Genomic DNA, 24,345 nt, shown 5'->3' with positions numbered 1-24,345 from the left:
CCAGCCCAACTCCTACATAGTGCATTTTGCAAACCAGTCTAGCCATTTAAGGGTTTGCAGTGACATTTTCAGGAAAAATGTGTTCGATCTTAATTTCAGATGTTGAATAGTTATATTAATGTATTGCAAATTATGTTTTTTTGCATGATATTTCAGCACTGATTCACAGTTGTAATGTTACAGCTGTAAAGCTGAAAAATATCTCCCTGGAATTGGGATTGTATTACTCTGCTGATTTAAATGTATTGATCATCTTAATAGTGCTGCAGCCTGGATAAAAAAGCCTATGAGCTGATGCAACACAATAAAATGTGTACACTGATGAAAAGAGGATTTGTGCTGCAGCTCAGCGCAAGCAAGAGTTTACTGATATTTGTATGGTTTAAGTGAAACTATTTATTATACTCTGTGTCTGAGTTTTTTTTACTGTGGTACTTTCCCATCACAGGAGTCTAATGTTTTAAACCAGTGGTTCCCAAACTGGTTCTGGGGGACCCCCTACCCTGCTGGTTTTTGTTCCAACCGAGCTCTCAATTACTTAATTGAACCCTTCATTGAACTAATAATTTCCTAAATCAGAGACTTTTAATTATTTGGAACAGTAGGGGTTTTAAGTTAAGTATAGAATTATATTAAAAAACGTATTGAAGAAACGTTTTCTTACACAATTTACAAAGTAAAATCTAAGCAGATTGTTACTTCAATTAAGAAATTGAGAGCTTGGTTGGAACAAAAACCAGCAGGGTAGGTGATCCCCCAGGACCGGTTTGGTAACCACTGTTTTAAACATTTACTTAATAAAATGTCTTGGGTGTGTCTTGTTTTATTTACTAAACCCTCACTAAAATCATCCTTAAACTCTTGCAATGATGGAATTAATTAAAGTGTGTTTACAGAGTTCATTCAGGGGTGGAGTAGTGAGCACTTGAAGATATGGAAAACTTTTTCTGGGGGGTTTAATAGTTTCAGCAGGGACAGGAAGTATGCAGTGTGGAGCAAGTGTGACAACTAGGCCTAACGCATGCTTCACAAGTTTAATAATGTCGAAACATTAATTGCAAACTCTTAAAATGAGCATTACATCCAATTAACTAAATCCAATTTATACAATTAACCATAGTCTAACATCAAAAACCAAATGATAATAGTTATATTTAAAATAAACACTAAACACATGAAAAGTAGTTGAAAAGTATAATTGTTCAGTTTTTAAGTATGCAGGTTTAATCATAGCTGCAATTATTATCCAAATCTATGAAATATTGCTGTTGCCTTTCCATGAAATTATTGAACCATTTCATTTTCAAATTCACACCACCTTAACCAGCCTGAAAATGTGTTGTGTGCTTTCGTAACAAAGTGACAAATTGCGTTTCCAATCACTAACCTTCCAGCAGATGGTGGCGCTGCAGCTTGTTTGAACTCTAAATACCACAATGCACTGCTGCTTCTCTTTGTCCATCTCACAAAGGAAATGACGAAATTTAAAGGAGCCAAGCCAACCCTTCCGTATGCAAGTTGAGTGCTTTTGTTGTCTGTTGTGTGTCGTATTGTGTGTATTGGAAGCATTACCTATAGATATTGCATTTCATCCAGAACAGATCACGTCCAAATTGCAATGTCAGATATCGTGGTTTTAAATACTACTACTTACTTACTCTAGTGTTTGCGGATGTAATTTAAATACGCAGCTTCCTAGCACTTATATATCCTATTCTATCTAGTCCTAGACTGTTTCTCAGTAAGTAACTCCTGCCTGTTACTTAATCGAAGTGGTGGCATATTAATTCCGTTGAACATAACGATTGGCATTAAATAAATACAGGGTCGTTTTTAAAACCCAAGTTTTGAACAGGCAGATGCCAATGGCAGCCGAGGTTTCTGCACAACATTGTATCATTTGTGACATGGAACATGATTTAATCTAAAATGTACACGTCTCCAAACACGTTGTTTATCTATGCAGTACACATTGCAATTAAATAGTTACATTCATTTTAATAAGCCTTTCTGAGACCGCATCACACGAACAGGTATATAGACATTTAAACAGCAGCTGCTACTAAAGTCACAATTAAAAATTATGCTTAGTTGCATAGACTATGTATTGTTATTGAGTCGAACTAACTTAACGAGGAAATACAGTAATATATATTAAGGGCCATGCCTTAAGCTGCACCGCAATTGCACACTTTAGATTAGTTATTTGTGTATTCACCTGTTTTGAAATAATTGCTTCTCTAATTATATACATTCATTATGAGCTGATGCTATCAGAGCTCAATGAATTCCAAATTGTTTTTCCTGGGCCTCCTGTACTTTGTACAAGGTATACCTTATGGACTTCAGTCCTCGTTACTGCCCATTTACCTCCGAACATCAGGACTTTCATTGACCAAAATTAGTTTGACTAAAGCCCTCTACTTTCCATGGATCCTCAAAGTGATCTGGGCTCCTTTTGTGGACCAGCTATTTACAAAGAAGAAATGGCTCCTGGTAAGCATGTCAGGATTGGCACTGACCTGCTTAGTCAGTGCTTTGCTTTCTCCAGATGCCAACTTCACAGCTGTAGCCCTAGTTTTATTGACAATGAACTTCCTGGCATCAGTGCAGGACATTGCAGTTGATGGTATTGCAGTCCAGCTTCTAAGAGATGAGGAAGTGGGTTATGGGAACACAGTGCAAGTTGTGGGGTATAAGATTGGCTCAGTGTTGGCAGGGGGGGGCCTTCTTGTCGTAATGGACGTGGTTGGCTGGAGCTCCCTCTTCGTCTTGCTGGGCACTGTTTACTGTGTTGTGACCCTGCACACCTGGGGAACACCAGTACTTAAAGGACTCTTTAAAATTCAAAGTGACAGGAAGAAAGGACAACATGAAAGTTTCAACCCCTGGGACATATTACAAGAACTTTTGAATGTGCCTGACACACAGTGGACTCTCGTTTTTGTTCTCATTTACAAACTGGGTAAGTATACACATCTGTCAAACAGTCATATTGCATATACATACAGTAGGATTTATGCTAGACAGACATGTGGTAACCTCATGAAGTGTAAATCTGGTTTTGGCAAGAAAATGCAGGAGTACAATGCACTCTGTTATTATATAGATGAAGTAATTGAAATCCACTGTATATGCTACACTTAATTGAATTGATTTTATTGATTAATACAATACTTGGTTGTCTTTTCCTTATTTAGCTTGTATTTAGATATGAAAGGGCCTAAGATTTCAAAACCTCTTAATTTGTCTTGGGTACTGTTTCCACTGTATAATTTGTTCAGTTGTAGATTAAATACTGTTGTCAAACTTACAAAATTTACACACATTTTCCTGAATCCTGTGGATGGACCTTTTCTATTCAATGAATTTCCTCTTCAAGCTGAAACCCTTGTCAGTTCACATTTTTGATTGGAGTCGGAGATAACATAGGGTGTGCCCTTTGACTGTCCTGTATGAAACAACACAATGGTCTTTATTCTAAATAACAAATCAATCAACATGCCAACATGCCCGTGTTAGACAATCTTCAGACCGAAAGTGGTCGGCAATGCTACAGTGATTCTGTGTTGTTGCAAAGAAAAGAGAAAACATTCTGGGTGTCTCATATGACACATTTAGAATGGCAAGAAATCTCCATATCAGTGTAGGCCCACCCCATATGATGATAGAATACATTATGTGACGTGTCATGTAGGTTGTTTGTACTAAGCTGTAAATTATACAGGATAAATCCATATATGTCTTGCTTAAATTAATGTATTATACAGTGGTTGTATGAAACATTCAGATTTATATACATTGTAATAATTTGCTCTATATATTGAAACTGGCACAATCCCTTTACACTAAGGGCCAGATTAAATCAAAACTTTGACCCACCCGGTAATAGCAAACTACAAACCTGTTCATCATAGCGATTACATTTATGATTAGAAGAAAGTGGCATATTACTAAAAATGAAGCCGCACAGTACAGTTCTGTAGTTTTATTTTAACCAGGAGTTCAAAGTTTTTCTTTAATCTGGCCCTAAGACTGGATATTCTGCTGTCAAGTTGCTACTTTGTAGGAGGCAAAAAAAATAGGCGTTTGAACAAAATGTAGATTTCTGTTTAGTCAGGTCAGTTCTCTGTATATTTTCACTGGCTTGCTTTCTTTTAGGTAGTGAAAACCATTTTTTGAAATATATATATAATCACCCTGCTCTGTAATCCTATGCTTGTACACTTTAAATATGTTCATGAGATCTAATGCTCTACACATCGTAGAACCTGAGACAAATACATATGGAAGCTTGCAGTAACCCTTGTTTATGACCACAATATAACTTTCGATTGTACAAAGATGATCTATAGTAATAATATAGAGAGAAATGTTTAGCTTTGTGGTCAGATGAATTTTTCTTTCCCAACATCCTCTCATCTTCTTGTTTCTTGTGTATTTAGAAATATATGCCTAACAAATTATAACTGATATAGGCTACTGTTGATATAATACTAATAATCTTAGTTTTTTTTTTACATATATATAAATGTATAAAATGTTTTTTTGAATGTGACGTGTGTCTTGTTCTATGTTAATGTTGTTCAGTACGGAATTTTAAACTATGTTCTATTGAATTTTGGTGAACACTGATGATTCCCTGATTGAAGGAATGGTTTAATAATATATCGTCCTAATAGGGCATAAAAAAAAGAAAGCAACAACTATAGTTGTTAGTAAAATATTAGATCATATTAACATCTTAGGTCATACTAGAAAAATGTATTTCTGTTATTATATTGTTGTGTTCCTCATTAGTACAATATCTAAATGTGGGAATATGACCACAGAATATTATTTGTCCACAAGGTGTAGCTGTTGACATTTCAATATTATTATTATTTTTCAGTTTGAAGAGAAAGTTCATTGAGTGGAAAAGGTTCATGGACAAGGTCCGTATAAATTTGATAGATAGCTACTACAGCCAAGTCAACAGAATCTCTCTCGCTCTGTCTCTCTGTCTCTCTCTATCTATAAATGCTTATAGGTAGATAGATAGATAAGATATATACACTCTGCATATTATAAATATTAGATCAGACCATATTGAACTGGTGAATTAATATTAAAATTCAGTTTTGCACCAGAAGGGGATTATATGAGGATTACAGTTTCTTTGTGTCTGTCACATTTATATGGTAACTAGAATATAGGAGTGCAGGTTTCTTTTGCAGCATCAGTGTGCTTTAAGAGGTGGCATGCCACAGTAATCCGATAAACCGCAATTACCACAACACCAGACAGAACATAAAAATAGCGTACTGGTATAATCTGTCTGGGGGACCTCACTGCACTGGGTGATCACTCATTCTGAAATATTTTGTTTTGGGAAAATAATACAAATAATAACAATTATTAACAAACAGAATCCTCTCTCTCTCTCTCTCTCTCTCTCTCTCTCTCTCTCTCTCTCTCTCTATATATATATATATATATATATATATACACTATACACTACAGGAGCAAGGGGGAGGGAAGCAAGGCTCTCTCTCTCTCTCTCTCTCTCTCTCTCTCTATATATATATATATATATATATATATATATATATATATATATATATATATATATATATAGAGAGAGAGAGAGAGAGAGAGAGCCTTGCTTCCCTCCCCCTTGCTCCTGTAGTGTAATTAAAATCAGCAAGCAACTGTAATCTCCCCGCTTAACCAGTGAGGACGCCCATAGTGACCCCTGTGCATTGAAAGGTCATATTGATGTCTGGTCAGCTTCCATGTCTGGATTGTGCAGAGGGACCCTACAGCCCTTGTGTGTGAGTGGGAAATCTTCCCAAAGCTCCAGCAGACAAGCTTTTGCTGGGAATGGCACAGGTGGCTGAGACGGTATTTGGCGAAAGGCATGGCTCACTAGGGAGGCTTTGGCTTCTCCTCCTCCCTTCACAGCAGGAGTCACTGGCGAGAAGCAAATATTTTCTAGGAGGACTGAAGTGGACTGCAGGGAATTATAAGTGAATGAATTAATTAATAGTCACCACATGGCAGCCAGTATACAGCTCTGGAAAAAATTAAGAGACCACTGCAAAATTATCAGTTTCTCTGGTTTTACTATTTATAGGTATGTGTTTGGGTAAAATGAACATTTCTCCCAAATTCAAAATAAAAATATGAATGGAATGGAATGGCCTCCATACATGTAGAGATGTTGATTTAAGAAAGAAATTGCAGTGGTCTCTTAATTTTTTCCAGAGCTGAATTTCATAATGTATGGTACTTGTATCCACGAGTAAGAAAGGGCTTTAGTGCTGATCTTTGAATCTTTGCACTGAAGTGAATATTCTGCTGAGCTAAAGAGAGACAGAACACAACACAGACCAAGTGGATTAATTCATTTTAATACCATATATTGTCACATAATGTGGAGTCTTAAGTAGGTAATACTATGATTTAAAGCAGTTTTAGGATTGCACAATTTGTTTGGTTTGTTCAGCAGACTTATACTTCCCACATATTACACTTCATTAAAAGAGCTTTCTTTCTCAACACTAAAATAAATTAAAAACTATTAAAAATTGCACATCATATCAATGCATACATAATTAAATAAATAAATAAGATCATATTTGGTAGCTTTGGAGGGGAAGTGGAGGAAGATGTTTTATTACATTAAACAGACAAGTGTGTTTGAAGCAGTGGAATGGGGTCTACAACATTAAAAAGATGTGTGTTTCAGCATCACCACTCCCAACTGTTTCTCCATCATTGGTTATAACTGTCCAAGCTGTCCAGATGGGTTTGTGAGTATAGGGGAGTGGGCAAGGATTAAACCCTGGTGTCATCAGATCTATGAGCAAACCACACACACACACACACACACATATAATATAGAGTGATGGCAGGATGGTATTTTTACAATTTTTGTCCATATGAAAATCCTAGGTCCCAGTTACATTTGTCTGCTATAAGGCTTGTAGGAATTGTCTTTATTCCAGCTTCTAAACAAATCTAATATTGTCTTTGCTGATAAGACTTCTGTATCCATAAATGCTGTGTAAAATACAAACACACACACACACACACATATATATATATATATATATATATATATATATATATATATACACACACACACACACACACACAATGTTTCTCTCAAAATGATTTGTTTAACCAATTTCAGAAAACACTGAAGCCTTATTTTGTTTATTTTCTGGTAATTATTCTGTTGGTGCCAGTTGCTGTTTTGAAAAAGTCCCATGTCTTGCATTATTACTAGTAACTGATACATCCTCAGTGTTAAATGTATTGCGGGCTGTGAAGTTTTTGCAAGCCTATTTATCAAATGACATATTGATGAGATTAAAATTATGCCAGGGGGACATTTTCATAGTTAAATCTGGCAAAATGATATTTGTTGAATTATCTTAATATAAAGTGATTCCACACATTCTAATGGTGTATATCAGAAATTATATACCTCTGATATTGTCTTAGCCAATTAGGTTTAGAGAAGATTGAGCTTTGTTCACTGATAACTGGCTGTCAAGGCTGTCATTTTAAAGCATTTATTTGATGGTTTAAAATCCCAATATTGTGTAAAAATACACAGTGAAAATGGAATTATCCTTACAAAATAAGAAATGGAAGATGTTTGTGAATTTATTTTAAAAAAAACAACAATGCCTCCTTAATGCTTTAGAGCAATTTAAGTGATACTTTGAGTGGTTAATAGTGGGTTTGTGTGATTAATAGTACCTACTAGGCTATATTATTTTGGTTTTAGAGCTAAGGAGATTCCTTTTGTTATGTTGTGTGACTTTCTTTTTTTCCATGGGGAAAGAATTGGAGATTGTGTTTTATGTTATCACAGGCAGTCCTACCAGGGAATGTGTATGTTTACAACCTATATAGTAACTGACATTTATATCTTTAAACACAAGTAGTTTGCACCAAAAATAAACAGAAAATAAGTGAATTAGTATAAGAAAGCATCACTGTTCATTTGATCTACAAAGGCCCCCAAAAATCCCCAATGGGAATATGAAGTTGGCACCACCAAATAGTTTTAAATGAGTCTGATTTTGCTACTCTAACATGTAATTATGTTAAAAATCCAAAATGAGAAATTATACATTTTATAAATCAATGTGTGGATGATGTGTGTTCTTTTTGTGCTGGGTTACAAGCTTACATCTAGTACTGAAAAGTGTAAAATGCACAAAAATACATAATTAAATGTAATATTAATCACAACATGTTAAAAACATAAGCTTTACATTTTACATGTCTGTCTTTGACTGTGCCAATAGGGTTTTCTATGGAGATTTAAGGTCTTTATACCGTGACAGGAGTGTCCTTGTTGACCTCAGTCTGGGTCAGACACACACAGTCTATGCTGTAGCTTAATCACCCAGCTGAAATGCACTCATCCATAGACAATTGTTGCACTAAGAGTATTTATAGAATAAAATAATCAGTGTTTTGTTTGCAATCTCCTTTAAAATAATTTGCTTAAAATACTGTAGCAAATCAAGCTAAGTTTTCTTCTTATTTTCAAATCGTGACAATCAGAAGGCAAGCCCAACCCCTGCAGTGCCTTTTTCTTTTGTCAGAAATGTTTTTATTTTTTATTTTAATTGTTTTAATCAGTCTTAAATTCAGGGAATATTGTCTGTTTTGCCAGTAATCATTTAGGGGGTGCTATTAATATTTTCATTGCCAATGATTTTAGATAATTTGTTGTAATATAGTCGCTTTTGCTTGCTATATTATATGCTCTAGTACTTGTCTTAAGACAAAAACTGACTCGGTAATGTTAGTGTGCTGTATTAGAGAAGTATCCTACCGTCTATTTTAGTGCATTTTTAATGTTGTTCCCTAACAAACTACAAAAGTCCCTTTGTTATCTTAAAATCAGCTACTGGGCCTTTTCATTCTTGCCACAATCCAAACTGTAGTAATGTTGTTTGTCACATAAATAATTATTATAATTTCAGATATGTTAGAACATTGTAAGGAACATATCAGGAAACCAATATAAGAACAGGAATTGGAAATCTATTGCACCAAACCAAACCTTATAAATAAGATTAGTTAAATGTACAGATTGGTGTATATTTAATTTAAATGTTTTATTCCCTCTCTCTCTCTCTCTCTCTCTCTCTCTCTCTATGTATGTATGTATGCATGTATGTGTGTGTATATATATATATATATATATATATATATATACACACACACATTTAAATGCGTTTTAGCACTACACTACATAGTTTTTCCATTTTACAATATAGAAATAACTACACAAAAAAAAAACTGTACAAAAATGTATGTGGTAGGCCATGTTATTGTATCACTGAACAAATGTATAAGGCATTGAGTTCAAGCTTATTGTCCACTAACATGTTGTTCTGTTTTATCAACTGAGTGGTCTGAGTGACTATGTGCATGACCAGAAGAAAATATAAAATCATCTGTCATGGAATTTCATAATGACATTTTCAAACTTGATGTGTTCTCTAATTTGATAGAAACGAATGGCTCAGGAGAAGTCCTTGAACTGCATACTTTTCACTGACACCATTATGCTTCTTTCTCACTTTTCTCCCTTTGTGTTAAATTCATATTAAACATGTCAAGTTAATGAATGGGGTGTTCTGCAGTGGAATTTTACCCAACCTTTAGCTGTTTGGCAGAACTATGCTGCTAATACTATGACTAATAAACAGCTGGTCTGTTTTTGATTTATAACTACATTTATGTGCTAAATGTTGAAGACATTATAGGGCTTATTTGGTCAGGTTTGATTGGTTTTCAGTGTGATTGACATTTAAACCTGTCTCAGCTACTCTCTCTCTCTCTCTACCTTAGTTGTAAGCTATTCTCTGATTAATACTCATGTGTCATCATTTGGCAGAATCCAATATTTTGTACACTTGACAATCGTGTGGGTACGTCAGGCCCACTGGTGTAACCCCATGTTAATGTATTTATACCTAATTTTAAATCTATTCATATAACTGTATTAATCAAAATAAATACATTAAAATGTATTGCTTATAACTGTGGGTCTTATTATAATTTAGTTTGGTGAAGAAAAGTTGGATTTGTAGTTTTGTTGATTTTTATTAATTATATTTTTATAACTATAATTTTCATTTATAGGAGAACAAGGTGCTATAAGCATGTTTCCCCTGTTTTTGCTGGATCATCAAATGTCTGGTCAAGAGCTGGGCATCTGGAATGGCATTGTGGCAATGGGATTCTCTATCTTTGGCTCTTCAATTGGTGGCCTGCTTATTTCAAGATACAGGTAACTGTTTATCTCTAGCTGTGATTCTGTTACTTGTTGCCCCCAAGTTCAAATGCTATGTGTTGTTTTTATGATGATGCCGATGATGATGATGATTTATTATTTATTCATTTTGCAGATGTCTTTATACAGGGTGACCTACAAGGATTGGAGTTGTATAAAGTACTGTGTACTGAAATTTCATGAAATGACTATATTATTATTTTTTCCAACTGAATGTTGTAGGTTCTGGTTCTCAACACACCTGGCATCTAGGCTATTTCTTCAAATACATTAGAAGTATAAGCTTGTTTATTTTGCTATTAGAAGTCTTGCTGATTTGTAAGAATGGCAAAAAAATTGAAAATCCTGGATGTCTTCTGGATGATTAGAGCAGCATCTTTGTGTTGCTTGCATTAGTGAATTGAAATGTCATATTTCCTTTTACATTTTGCAGCATTGTATACTGGTATTTTACTCATTGATACCCTTTGGGACTCAAGTCTTTACATTAGACCGATTAAACAAATTGAACCCCCCCATCTACCTAAGTGCATGATATGTAGCTTTGTTTGTTAAGTGCTCCTGGTATTGGAGAGCTGCAGTTCATTACATTTTATAGATATCTTAAATCTGTGGCAAGGATCACGTTAATCTTGCAAGAAATCGAGAATTACTTATTTTGTTCTTTTTCAGATGTAAATTGTGTACAATATAACAAAATTCTAGTATGGTTCGTGTTCTCCAGTAAAATGATACTCTACAAATAATCACACACAACAGTTAAAAGGAGACAGAATGTACTGTTATTTTTAAAGGACTCTAAAGGAGGAATGTAAAATTTCACACGCATGGTAACATTTACCTGACACCATGTGCATTCACCTTAACTTCCTTGTGTATGAGATTGAATTTCCTATTCATTCTCTCATTTGCTTCAGTTTCGTGCTGTTAAAAGCTAATTTGGACAGTTATCCAGCACAATCTGAAATGCTTGACCAGCCAAAAACTGACCTCTAATACAACAATCTTAATCTGTAACCCAATAGCATCTTATCTCACACTTACACATCTGATACGCTGTAAAGACCCTTTCCCCCTACTGTTTCTTCCTCTTCATTGTCTGTATAAAAGTAAAAAAATATATATTTTTAAAGGGAAGCACTGGAAAAGAACGCATACATAAGCTAGGGAACCACTGTAGAAAACTAACCCATGATATTTGGTATAAACTATTCAGAAAAGCAGGATAGGGATTTTTTTATTATTAGCATATATACTAGCATTTAAACACATGAGTCATTTACCCCAACTGAATCACTTTTTCCTCTGTATAATATCATGACTCAGTTTTTAGTGATATGACTTGATCATGGTCCTGCACCAAGAAACAATTTGTGCCACATTTTGTACAAAGAACAGTAAACATAATTTACACTGACACTATAATTAAAGTGATCTTTAATCCCAATGAGCATTTGATTAGCTTGCAGCTCTTGAATTTGGATTGGATTTCATATTTGGAAGTCACAGTGTTTGGGCCTTAAGATCTTTATTGAGAGCTTAATGCTTTAAGCTTGTTATATAAAGCATGCTTCTTTTTTATTAAAACTGTAGTATGGCTTAATAGTGAATTGCATTATGATACATATGTATATGTGTATCTATTATTTCAATTATGAATCTTAATCAACTTTTTATGTGTACATCACCTTTGCAAGTCCACTGATGAATGAATGCCTCCCCAGCATTTTTCTACTTGTTTCAATCTACTCTCTCCTCATCTATCCATCTCATCTATCTATCTACAGTACTATCTATCTATCAATATATACATTTTTTAAATCTCCAGTTATTTCCCCCCCTTCTCAACCATTTTTAATCACAAATTATACCTTGTTGCAGCCAGGGGCGGTTCTGAGGGGGAGCCAGGGGGGACCAGTGCCCCTGTGACAGCAAGCTTGCCCCTCCTATGACCCCCCTAACTAGCACTGCAGACAAAACACCGTCAGCTCAACCCCCCCGCAAGCACTGCGGGCAAACACCGTCAGCATAACACCCCCTACTCCAGCACTGCCGAGAAATTGATGGCCCCCCTAACATTACAACTGGCCCCAGCCAGGCCCCCCCCAGCTGAAATGGTCTAGAACTGTCACTGGTTGCAGCCTGAAATTCCCCAAATATGGCTTAAGGAGAAATGTATTAAATAAATAATGTTTCCTGGGTTCCCCGAGCCACAGTTCTTCAGGAAGTGGTGGGACAAGACATGCGTCCTCTGAAATGTTCATTGTCAAAGCTATCTACTGTTTTTTGCACTAAAAGCCCAGAATGCCTAAAGTCTACTTTAACACCAATCAGAGGATTTGTAGCTGGAAATACAGACAATATGAACTTGCAGGTACCCAAGAAGCCATGGGGAGTTGCTTGTGAGCAATGATCTCAAGATTTGCCCAGACAATATCTACTCACCCCATCCCAGCAGCACTTGGCCAACTGTGCACAGCCCCCTGGGAACTCCCAGCTAGAGCCAGCAATAGCCTAGCTAGGGTTGGAGATCCTGGCTATAATGAAGAACACATTCCACACTTCAGATACTTTTCTTGGGTGTATCAATCAGATGCTTTCTAGACATTCATTTCTTTAATTTGTATTTTTCAACATTTTTACAACTGGTTGGTCCATTTAGTATCTATAATATTCTACCTATATGCACTTACTGTAAATGCCAAGTAACTTATGAAAAATATTTTATTTACTTAACAATCCTCGAAAGTCAGATAATTTTGGATATGATCATAGCTCTACTTCTCAAGTTTTTTTTACATTTGACATAGATTTGCACTTGTGGATATTAAATCTCAGTGCATAAAAATGGAAAACAAATATGAAAGATTTTTTAAACTCCCCAGGGCTTGATTTGGTTTTATTGACAGTGTTTACTGTGATAGTGAGTGGCAGAATAGCAAACTGTTAATAAAACATTTGATGGCTATTAATTATTTTGCTCTTAATCAGCTTGTCATGAAGATCTTGTTGGGATATTGATTTCTTGCAAACACATCCCACTGGGGATACTGTACTTTAACTTCTTCCAAGGAGTCAATTAGCTAGAGTGATGCTGGGAGATCTTGTGCTTTGCCTCAACAGCTGGGGTTTGTTGCCAAGATGGGCAGATAAGCCATCTGAGTTCATTAAAAGACTAAAATAGTCATCAGAAAATGCTTTGGGGAACCTTTAAACACTGAAGCCTCTTGATAATCTTGATTTATTGTTCATGTAGCCACATATTTATTTCACATTATCCTTTACACTTTCATATGTAAATCAAGAGGCTGAAATTAGCAATTCATTTAACTACATTTAAGGTAGGGATGTTAGTAGTGATAGATTAAAAGTACATACTATCACCTTTGAGTTGTAAACTTTAAAAAGAAGTGACAGATTTAAATTGATAAATATACTTATTGTATAATTTTCTGTATTTATTTCATGTATACACACATGAAATGCATGGTGCTGTGCTGCCATTCCATAGCATTTTCTTTATGCAACTATATAGCTATGATGTCAATATACATATTGTAACAAAGGTCATTCATAATGGTTTCTTTAAGGGGTATTTATTGGGAGACTCACTCGCCTTGTGGCAACACACACACAACTTGTAGGGTATAGCTCCACTCAAGGGGCATATTTCTTTGGAGAGCAGCCATTGCCATTCTTGTTTTTATAAAATTACTTACACATCCAACAACATATTATAACAATTTACTCCTTACATCAGTCATCATGTTGGACCTATGTCATGAGCCAAGTGTAATATTACTGATCAGTGAAACACTGGCACAACATCATGTAGCCAATAGTGTCAGGTTTTTCTAATGTTTGGCCAACATAGTTCTACGTGATTAATTCTAGTGGTCCTTGAGGGGGATCTGCCATGGCTCACTGTGCAAGAGCTGCACTAGGGTCAAGACTCGGGTCCTCTGAGGTCACCAGGAAGTAACCAGGAGATCTGTCACTTGTTGACTCCTGACCTTCTCCAGGAAGGAGGGTAGGAGTGACAGCAGCTGGGAAGGGATACACAAGACTCCCAGCTGACTGTCAATGTTTTGCATTCAAGAATCACAGAGGGCAATACCTGCAAGCCTGTGTCACCAATGTCTCCAGATCTCAAGGCCTCTGTATTGGTTGACATACACCACTACGGACATGTTGTCTGCCCTCACCAGCATGTGACTTCACCAGAGATGTGTTTTGTGAAGCTATTTTACACTGCCCTGAGTTACAGGGAGTTGATGTGGGCTGACCTCCAGTCCCCACGCCGCTCCACACCGTGCCCCAGCTGTAGTTGCCGGTGTCCATAGTCATAACTTCTTTCCAAATAAGTGCTGCCAATTAACCATTAATGGTGATGTGTTAATATCCATATCCATTTAAATCAATAAATGTTCAGTTACTGATAATGTTTAGTGCATTCATTTGTTTGTTTTATAACACTACATTCTGAACATTTGTTTGCCTGGTGTGTACTTTTGAAGGGATATATTTTAGTATTCTGACAGGCTGTATCTCTCTTTTCCTTTGCAGACTGCTGTCTTTGATGACAGCTGCCTTTGTTTTAAGACTGGGCAGCTTGGCTTTCCAGACATTTTTAGTGTTGGCATTCAACAACAATTCATTTCTAATGAAAGGTAAGACTATGTTTGAAGATCTTATAGAGAAAGTATACACCCATAAAACAATTCAAATACATTCTGAAATCTCTATATAATCTCTCTTTTTTCCTGATATTCTACTTAAATACATTTACTTCAAAGAAACATAAGCCTTTCTTCAAAAAAAAAAGCAACACCCACTCCTCAAAGAGCACAAAAGAACAAAAAAGTAAGAACAAAGTTTAAGTTATGGCACTGTAAATCATAGTTATTGAAGTTATGCACTAAGCACAATTTGTTTGCTGATGTTTAAGGTTATAAAGCACAAGTTTATCCATTGTTTACATGATTTTACAAATGATAATATACAATGTGTAAATGTTGAAGTATTACTCCATTTATGTCTGCTTCCAATTTATAGCTTACATGAATTTTAGAAGGTGTAAGGTTCTCATTAAACCTGCCATGGCCCAAGGATTCAGTACTGCCCATTTCTAAGGAAATTGTATAAAATTGTTATTTTATCAAAAAGCTAGATATCTCTGCCTTTGATTTAGAAGTCATACATCCAGGAAGTCTGTTTTTTTTTTTTATTTGTTTTCGTCTCCTTCTGAGAATGGCATATGCATACTTTCTGACAAAAGGAACAAAGAATCTGAATTCCATACTGCTATTTTAATATTATATCTATTTCAGATGAGACATCTTTTATATTTCACATATGTGTTTAAATAATAGAGAACCCTTCCGTTAAGGAAAACTAAATACCATCACTAAATTATTCAAAAAGCAATGGGAAAACAACAAAACCTGTGAAAGACATATTGTATAACAGGAAGGAATGACTGAATAATCTACTACTTTAATACAATTAAATAAATCACTATATGATCAATGATATGATTATGATTAACTGTTCCTTTAAGTACTGGCTTAAAAATATAAGCACATACAAAAAATATAATAATTTGTAACAAGAAAACAATGCTGATGTTTTGGTACCTTAAATCTAAGAAAATGCCTAATTTGACTCGAAGACATACTTTAATCAACGTAACAAGAACAGCAAGAAAAATTATCCAATTTATTTGAGCTTCGAAGTTGTACTGTGATACATTTTGTTTTCTAAACAGGATTTCTAAAGCAGTGCTTTGATGTGCATCTTTGAAAACCAATAGTTTAAATTCTCTGGTGGATAAGAAATGTACAGCTGATGGTGTTTACACTTTGAATAGGTCAATCAAAGCATCAAAGGCACAGCAGACAAACAAAATCAAAAGTAGCTTAGTTGTCTTATAAGGCTTGAAAGAAAAAGGCAATTTATTTGAACTTGAACTAAACAGATTTAGATTCTAGCAACAACTCACACAATACTGTATCTAAGTCACTCTGTCAAAGCAGATCAAGTGATCAAGAAATAAAATAATAATCATACTAATAGTTTGTAATGAATGCCTCTGTAAATGTAGTCATCAGTAATATGATTCCAGGGTCTTCAAAGTTTCTAACTTTATTTGAGGTCTGTCTTCAATAAATGACATGCAGGCTCTTCCTGATAAGAGCAGCAAAGACTGTACGTCTGTGCTGCCCAGATTTTGAATGGTGTTAAAATGCAATTTCAATCAGTTTCATGAGGTATGTTCCACAGGTTATGTTGTGCCTGTTAAATCATGACTTGTACATACTTCTGAGCTACCAGCTCATCAACTAATGAATCACACATATATTTTGCACTATATTGCACTGGTCACAAGTGTGTTTTCGGGGGAACTGAAGCCCGTATTGTTAGAATAACATCCCAGCTATAATTTGATTAAATATTCTGTACATAGATATTGGTAGCCTGAAGTTATTCCATGTACTGCGAATGTAGGTCGGTGCAGCCTACTTTTCCAATATGCCCAAACTTGACTGGACTAGGTTTCCAAATGCAATTTACATTACACGTTACTCAAACAGTGCATTTTTAGTTAATATTGAAAAACCATCAGATAAGTTATGCATAGATTTCTGTCCATAGAAAATGACATTGAAATGACACAACTAAATTTTGGGGAGATGCGTAGTTCCTTTTTAAATTTAAGTTAAACTTTGTCAGAAAAATTAAATTAAAAATGAAATTTAAAAAAGTACATTTTGTATGTAATAAACACTACATAAGTACCATAATTCTGAGTATACAGAAGAATTTTAATAAACAGAATAAAAAAAATAAAAAAAGTAGTGTCGGCTAATACTAAAACTATCTAGCATTGACTACTTGCTTGCATTTCAAAAGTGCATAAGTATCTCTGCCTGCTAGGCAGTGTTGTTTTTATTGGGGTCTGAGCTGCGGTTCAGTTATTCAGTGTTTTTACTGTTGTTTGAATATTTAAATAATTACATTTATCTCTACAGCAGAAGGGTTTCCAGCTGTCTAGATACACTGTTTGAATATAGGCATTCAATTCCAAAAATTAAAGGGCTTTAAAGGTTTCATATGAAGCATGGCAGAAACAGTTTCCTGTAGATTCAACAAACTCTAAAAATATATGATCAATAAGCGCATCTTAATGAAATATATGTACTTAACTAAACAAATCACCAAATCACATGATGGATATGTATTCTTTTGACTTCAACTGTATACATTTCTGTACTGTATGTTTCTGCCTTCTGTCTTCATCAGGTGCTGCTATAGTGAGTATAAGTGCACAACATTTTCTTGGGGGCCTTATAACCACCCTCACGTTCACTGTTATGATGCACTGCACACAGAAAGCTGATGAAAGAATACAGGTGAGAGAATGTACAATCTTTAAAACCTTTTAGGGATAAAGATAACCTTTCTTTCCTTGAACAATATAGGCTTCTTGGTATTGCGGGAATCAAAGTGTTATTATCAGAAAATCCTAATCAATATGTCTTAAATAACTTGTCTGTCATACACTTAAGTGGCATACTTTATAAAGATGGACTGAAATGACATACCTGGTTCTGCAGTTTGAAAAACAGCAAACAAAAGCAGCTCTGACAGTTAAAAAAAAAAAAAAACACAACATAATGAATGTCTAGTATTTACCATATAGAGTACATTTTCATTAAATAGTATTTTATCTCTTTTTTTAAAACTAGCAAGCTGCTGTAAGGAAAGCCTGCAGTACAAGCAGTTCTGATGAATAACTAAAATCTCCAATAGGTTTCCATTGATAGGTGTGAAGGAACAGTGTTCTTTAAAACGTAAGAGGTCAGTCTAAACATTCTGCACTAAAATATCTGTGGTGGTTCAGAAAACTCTTTCAAGTTCCTTACTTTGTATCTTTATTACAGCAACAAATGCTGTCCACTCCACAAATGTTGCTTGTTTGTTACATTACTTATGCTAATGTACTAAATCCACATTGTTTTTGAAGCCACACAAATGAGTACATTGGGATGTTTCCTGTGTTTGTTTTTTGGAACATGAGACGTTGAAACCATTTATTTAATTAGTTTTCTTTTGAGGTGTATTGCAGTTTTCTGATTTATAATTGTAAATGGTTGCTTGTGTAGCTTTCTATGTATTTAATTATGGAATGGTCATGTTTACCTAAGATGGCCATTACTGTTTCATTCATAGCAGATACACCTGTGCTGTTTTTCCTTATTTTTTTTTAAATGCTGGTCTTATATAAGACAGAAATCATTATGAGAAGAATATTGCTCTGCTGCCCAAATGTGTTTGTAATCAGGCTTAGGATCATTCATTTGCTTATTATCTGTGTTATATATGTTGCTATGTTGCAGATTTTTTTGTTTTGGTTGTTTATTGCTTGAATAGTTTTCTCAATTGGGATCATAATGTACAAGATCCAGACCTCTCCATAATCAGGTTAACTGTGGTCTCATACCACAATCTACATTCATAATTACCTTTGTTTGTATTACTGCATGCACATCTCCACATCACGATGCAAAAATCCATGGAAAATGTACAGATGTTGTGCAGTTGTGAATTAAATGAATGACAGACAGAGTTCATTGCATGACCCCATACTTTACCATAAGCTATGCAGAAGAATGCCACTTTTAAAAGATATTTGACTATTTACTCTTAAACACATTTACTTGAGGTTTGTATACATTATTTTAAGCTAAAAGTGTTATACAGTGAGGGAAAAAAGTATTTGATCCCCTGCTGATTTTGTATGTTTGCCCACTGACAAAGAAATTATCAGTCTATAATTTTAATGGTAGGTGTATTTTAACAGTGAGAGACAGTATAACAACACAAAAAATCCAGAAAAACGCATTTCAAAAAAGTTATAAATTGATTTGCATGTTAATGAGTGAAATAAGTATTTGACCCCTTCGACTTAGTACTTGGTGGCAAAACCCTTGTTGGCAATCACAGAGGTCAGACGTTTCTTGTAGTTGGCCACCAGGTTTGCACACATCTCAGGAGGGATTTTGTCCCACTCCTCTTTGCAGATCCTCTCCAAGTCATTTAGGTTTCGAGGGTGACGTTTGGCAACTCGAACCTTCAGCTCCCTCCACAGATTTTCTATGGGATTAAGGTCTGGAGACTGGCTAGGCCACTCCAGGACCTTAATGTGCTTCTTCTTGAGCCACTCCTTTATTGCCTTGGCTGTGTGTTTTGGGTCATTTTCATGCTGGAATACCCATCCACGACCCATTTTCAATGCCCTGGCTGAGGGAAGGAGGTTCTCACTCAAGATTTGACGGTACATGGCCCCGTCCATCGTCCCTTTGATGCGGTGCAGTTGTCCTGTCCCCTTAGCAGAAAAACACCCCCAAAGCATAAAGTTTCCACCTCCATGTTTGACAGTGAGGATGGTGTTCTTGGGGTCATAGGCAGCATTCCTCCTCCTCCAAACACGGCGAGTTGAGTTGATGCCAAAGAGTTTGATTTTGGTCTCATCTGACCACAACACTTTCAACCAGTTCTCCTCTGAATCATTCAGATGTTCATTGGCAAACTTCAGACGGGCCTGTACATGTGCTTTCTTGAGCAGGGGGACCTTGCGGGAGCTGCAGGATTTCAGTCCTTCACGGCATAGTATGTTACCAATTGTTTTCTTGGTGACTATGGTCCCAGCTGCCTTGAGATCATTAACAAGATCCTCCCGTGTAGTTCTGGGCTGATTCCTCACCGTTCTCATGATCATTGAAACTCCACGAGGTGAGATCTTGCATGGAGCCCCAGACCGAGGGAGACTGACAGTTATTTTGTGTTTCTTCCATTCGCGAATAATCGCACCAACTGTTGTCACCTTCTCACCAAGCTGCTTGGCGATGATCTTGTAGCCCATTCCAGCCTTGTGTAGGTCTACAATCTTGTCCCTGACATCCTTGGACAGCTCTTTGGTCTTGGCCATGGTGGAGAGTTTGGAATCTGATTGATTGCTTCTGTGGACAGGTGTCTGCCTTTAAGAGAGTGCTCCTAATCTCAGCTCGTTACCTGTATAAAAGACACCTGGGAGCCAGAAATCTTGCTGATTGATAGGGGATCAAATACTTATTTCACTCATTAACATGCAAATCAATTTATAACTTTTTTGAAATTTGTTTTTCTGGATTTTGTTTTTGTTATTCTGTCTCTCACTGTTAAAATACACCTACCATTAAAATTATAGACTGATCATTTCTTTGTCAGTGGGCAAAAATACAAAATCAGCAGGGGATCAAATACTTTTTTCCCTCACTGTATGGATGATTAGTATGATGTTTTTTCCATGTCCTGTGCAGAATACAGTGCATTGGATGCATCTTATTTGGAAAAAGTGCCATTACAAACACCAGTAGTGAAACACCCGACAGTCCTACATGATACTGCCAGTCAGATACCCGTCACATTTTTTCTCTTTGAAGAAGTCTTAATACATACACCCACCTGGTGAATAATATGTGCTTTCCAAATTGAGAGTGAAATCATTAAATTATGTCTGATTGTGCACTAGGAAAAGTTTAAGCAGAAGAATTGCAGAATAATAAACCTTGATCCATACTTTATCAGTGACTGTCTACTGGGCTAATGTGTATCACTCCATATTGTACGCTCAGGTGGCTTTTCTGTACCATATAAATCTGCTAATGCATATATTAAATGTTTCTCATTTGTAGGCAACACACTACAGTTTCCTGGCAACCTTGGAAGTATTGGGAAAGCTCACATTCAGTGCCCTTGTCGGCTGGGTTGTAGACTGCATTGGATTCCCTGCCAGTTTCTTTCTTTTTCTAATTCTCTCCGCTGCAGCTGTAGTGCATGTCTTAAAAGCACCGGTGACTGGGAGTTGAGTGGACACCCAATCAGAATGTTAATGTTTCCTGTTTTTCTGGGGGGTGGGGGGTTGTCCATAGAACAACAAGGTGTTAATTTTCTTCCCAAAACAAACCAAAAACAGAATTCCGTTGAGAATAGTCCCCCTCCCCACTGTTTTCATCCCAGTGCATATTTTCACGTTTTATATCTACTCTCGGTGGAGCTCGGTGGAGGAGAAAAGAGCAAGTTGAGCATGCAGTGTAATAAATAAACAAAGAAGTGTGGTGAAAATATGGAGAGGCAGGATTTAGTGCTGAATGTCATGTTCCAGATGTGTTTGTCAGGTTGTTTTCATGACAATTGTCACAGGGGTGATGACAGCTTCACTATATGCCTCCCAGTCATTACATTTGCACAGACGAGTCCCTCAGAAGCACTGATTTTCTTGAAGCCCCCCGAGCACCACACAGCATTGAATGAACCAACAAAGACAGAAAGGATGGACCATTTTCACATCAGTGTCATAAAGTGGAGCTTAATTTGTTTTGTGTTTCACATGATAAAAAACAGATAAGAATAATAAAAAAAGATGGGATCAGTAAATGAGTAACAATGCACTTTTCACTGTTGACCTGTTGATCCAGGATGCTGTGACCATGTGTTCTTCTTTACTGTTAGCTGACATATTATGTGAACTATGAAAAGTATATAATGGATTACTGTCTGGAATTATCAGACACCATTGATACATTTTGATAAATTGTTTCCCTCAGGCCCTCATTAAAGACCAGTATTTTTCAAACTGTTGAGTATGTCTTTGAGATTTATTTGCTGTACCCAGGATATTTACTATACTTATTCACACACATGCTTTAAAACCAATTTTCATATCAGATATTTGTTGTCATTAAAAAATTGATATGAGTCTTAACCAACTGCAAGATTGCTCAGTGGTATCTTATTGTTATTTTGTTTGGTGGAATTATGTACATATATATGCAGGATATTGGTTTCATTATGAGGTATATTGCGTCAGTTTAAATAAAATTTAAATATGAGGTGTTTTGGTGAGATCAGTATTATAACTTAGGACCTATAATTATATAGCTATTAAAGATATTCTCAAGAGCAGAAGCATTCACCATGATTACTGTGGTTCAGATAGACAAACTGTGGTATCAAATACACACTACAATACTTGCTGGGTTCCTGGTTGCTACTTCAAACCCAACCAGTTATTTATTTTTGAGTTGAAAAATGCAATTTGTATTTCCATATCCACACAAATTAGGATACATCACCACTAAAAACAATGCTACACATCCTAATAGCAAAGAGAAGACATTTTTTATTTTGTACACATTTATACCTTCTAGATCTGGATTATATCAAACCCAAACCCATCCACCTCATCCCATCCACATGTTTTCCTCCAAAAACAGATATTTAATAGCCAGAATTCTGCTTTTTAAGTGCTAGATTACTTCACCATAAAGAATTTCAAATAGTAATGGCAGTATCTGTCATATAATTCATGTTGACTTCTGCCTTTAAATCTTATTCAGATCATTTGGTATATTTCATACAGAAATGCTAACATAAATATATCCTTTGTTGAATCTTAATAGGACACAACAATAAGAAAGTCAAATCAAAGAGAAAGTGTTGGGAGCAGTGCTGTCACCAGAATTAATTTTCAAAAGCCTTCTGTGAGCTCAACGACAGTCCAAACACTCAAATTGTTGATGTTCACACGAAAAGTAGAATCTGTTGTTCTTTTATTTTTTATTATTATTACTATAATGATTACTATTCTTATTATTAATACACGGTTGTACCTGTCCTTTTCTGAACTGATTATGGTTCCTGTTTGTGCAACTAGAGCTCAAGGATTATATTGCATTAGTTTATACTGAATATCTGGTAATAAATTAAAACCTAACTGTTTTAAGATCCCCTGTAAATTACCATTTGAGTCTTCTTACTGAGGTGATATCCTGCTCTCTGTCAGCTTTTTAGTGCCTGCGATAGGAGATTGGCTGCAGGGTTGAGCCAATGTGCCGTTTCTGTGTATATCAGCACCTGCACATCTTTTTCTGCATCACAGCTCTGTCCTCAGTTATTTTTTAGCCAACCTTAAAGTTCAGCGTGCGATCTTTAAAGAGGACCATGTTCAAAGAGACCAGCTAATTCCTACGAAACATCATATCATCAAGAGCTCTATTTCATATTTCAAGCTCCACATCAAGAACAAATCTTTCAATGGGATGTCTACGGCATGCCATATCGGCTCTGTAGATGAAAAGAACACTAACACTTTAGCAATATGGATATGATTATCCTCTGTATGCAAATGACACTTGCATTTATATAACAAAAGCCAGTAATGGAATTAATACATTATCCATGCTTTTATGTCCTAGAGCTATTCTGTCTCGTGTTTAATCATTACAGAGCATAGACGCATGAGTAGTCAAAACAGTGATTTTAAAACAAGAGACTATATACGAGTGACTGGGAAGGGTAGATGTCCCTTTTAACTACTGAGCAGAGCACGTTTATTAATACCTACACTCACGAGACAACGAAAATGCGAACTCATGTTTGATAAAGAATATAAAAGAATGGTCTGCATTTTTTGTAGAATTTACTCATATTTAATTTCTATTGTTACAACGCAGAGAATGCAGTTTAATCTGTAGAACAAAAGTGTTTTGTCAGTGCCCAAAGGTGTTGGTGTCAGTTTTTAGGCTGCTTTGTGAACTAACCTGTAGGATGGTCTGTCAGGACATTATATTTATGGGAACTTCTAAACAAAGGTGCAAAATAACTTCAGTGCAGAGGCATTGGATGTCCGTTTGTTTCCTCTCTTGGTATTTAGAGCTTTGTTTGTCAGAAGTATAAGGGATATAGGCAAGACTCCAAATCAGATAGATTTCAAAATCCTGTCCTTCCTATTAATTTATTTTTGTCTCTTTTTTTTTCTTCTTAATTTTTAACACTATTCAGAGCAGAGATCTTCCTGGAATTTTCATATCAGTTCTATGCAATCTCTTAACATTATTGTGCATTGTAAAAGTCTTGCCTGGTATAAAGGTTGAAGCCTACAGTAATAACTGCCTCAACCTGAATGATTCTCCATGGTGAGATGTTGGCCA

The 24,345-nt window shown here is 35.7% G+C and overlaps 1 protein-coding gene across 1 annotated transcript; it reads left to right on the top strand.

The window, feature by feature from the left end:
* The first annotated feature begins 1,474 nt into the window (after positions 1-1,474).
* slc33a2 (solute carrier family 33 member 2) lies at positions 1,475-21,993 on the top strand. Its single transcript, XM_066711155.1, has 5 exons — positions 1,475-2,965; positions 10,162-10,309; positions 14,879-14,982; positions 17,615-17,724; positions 21,049-21,993. Exons 1-5 carry the CDS (start codon positions 2,284-2,286, stop codon positions 21,220-21,222), a joined length of 1,218 nt encoding a protein of 405 aa, XP_066567252.1. The 5' UTR covers positions 1,475-2,283; the 3' UTR covers positions 21,223-21,993.
* Positions 21,994-24,345: the final 2,352 nt, after the last annotated feature.

Source organism: Amia ocellicauda, chromosome 8, assembly GCF_036373705.1.
Source record: "Amia ocellicauda isolate fAmiCal2 chromosome 8, fAmiCal2.hap1, whole genome shotgun sequence".
Taxonomy (NCBI): domain Eukaryota; kingdom Metazoa; phylum Chordata; class Actinopteri; order Amiiformes; family Amiidae; genus Amia; species Amia ocellicauda.
Note: the sequence above shows the minus strand (reverse complement) of the source record. Positions and strands in the feature narration are given on the sequence as shown.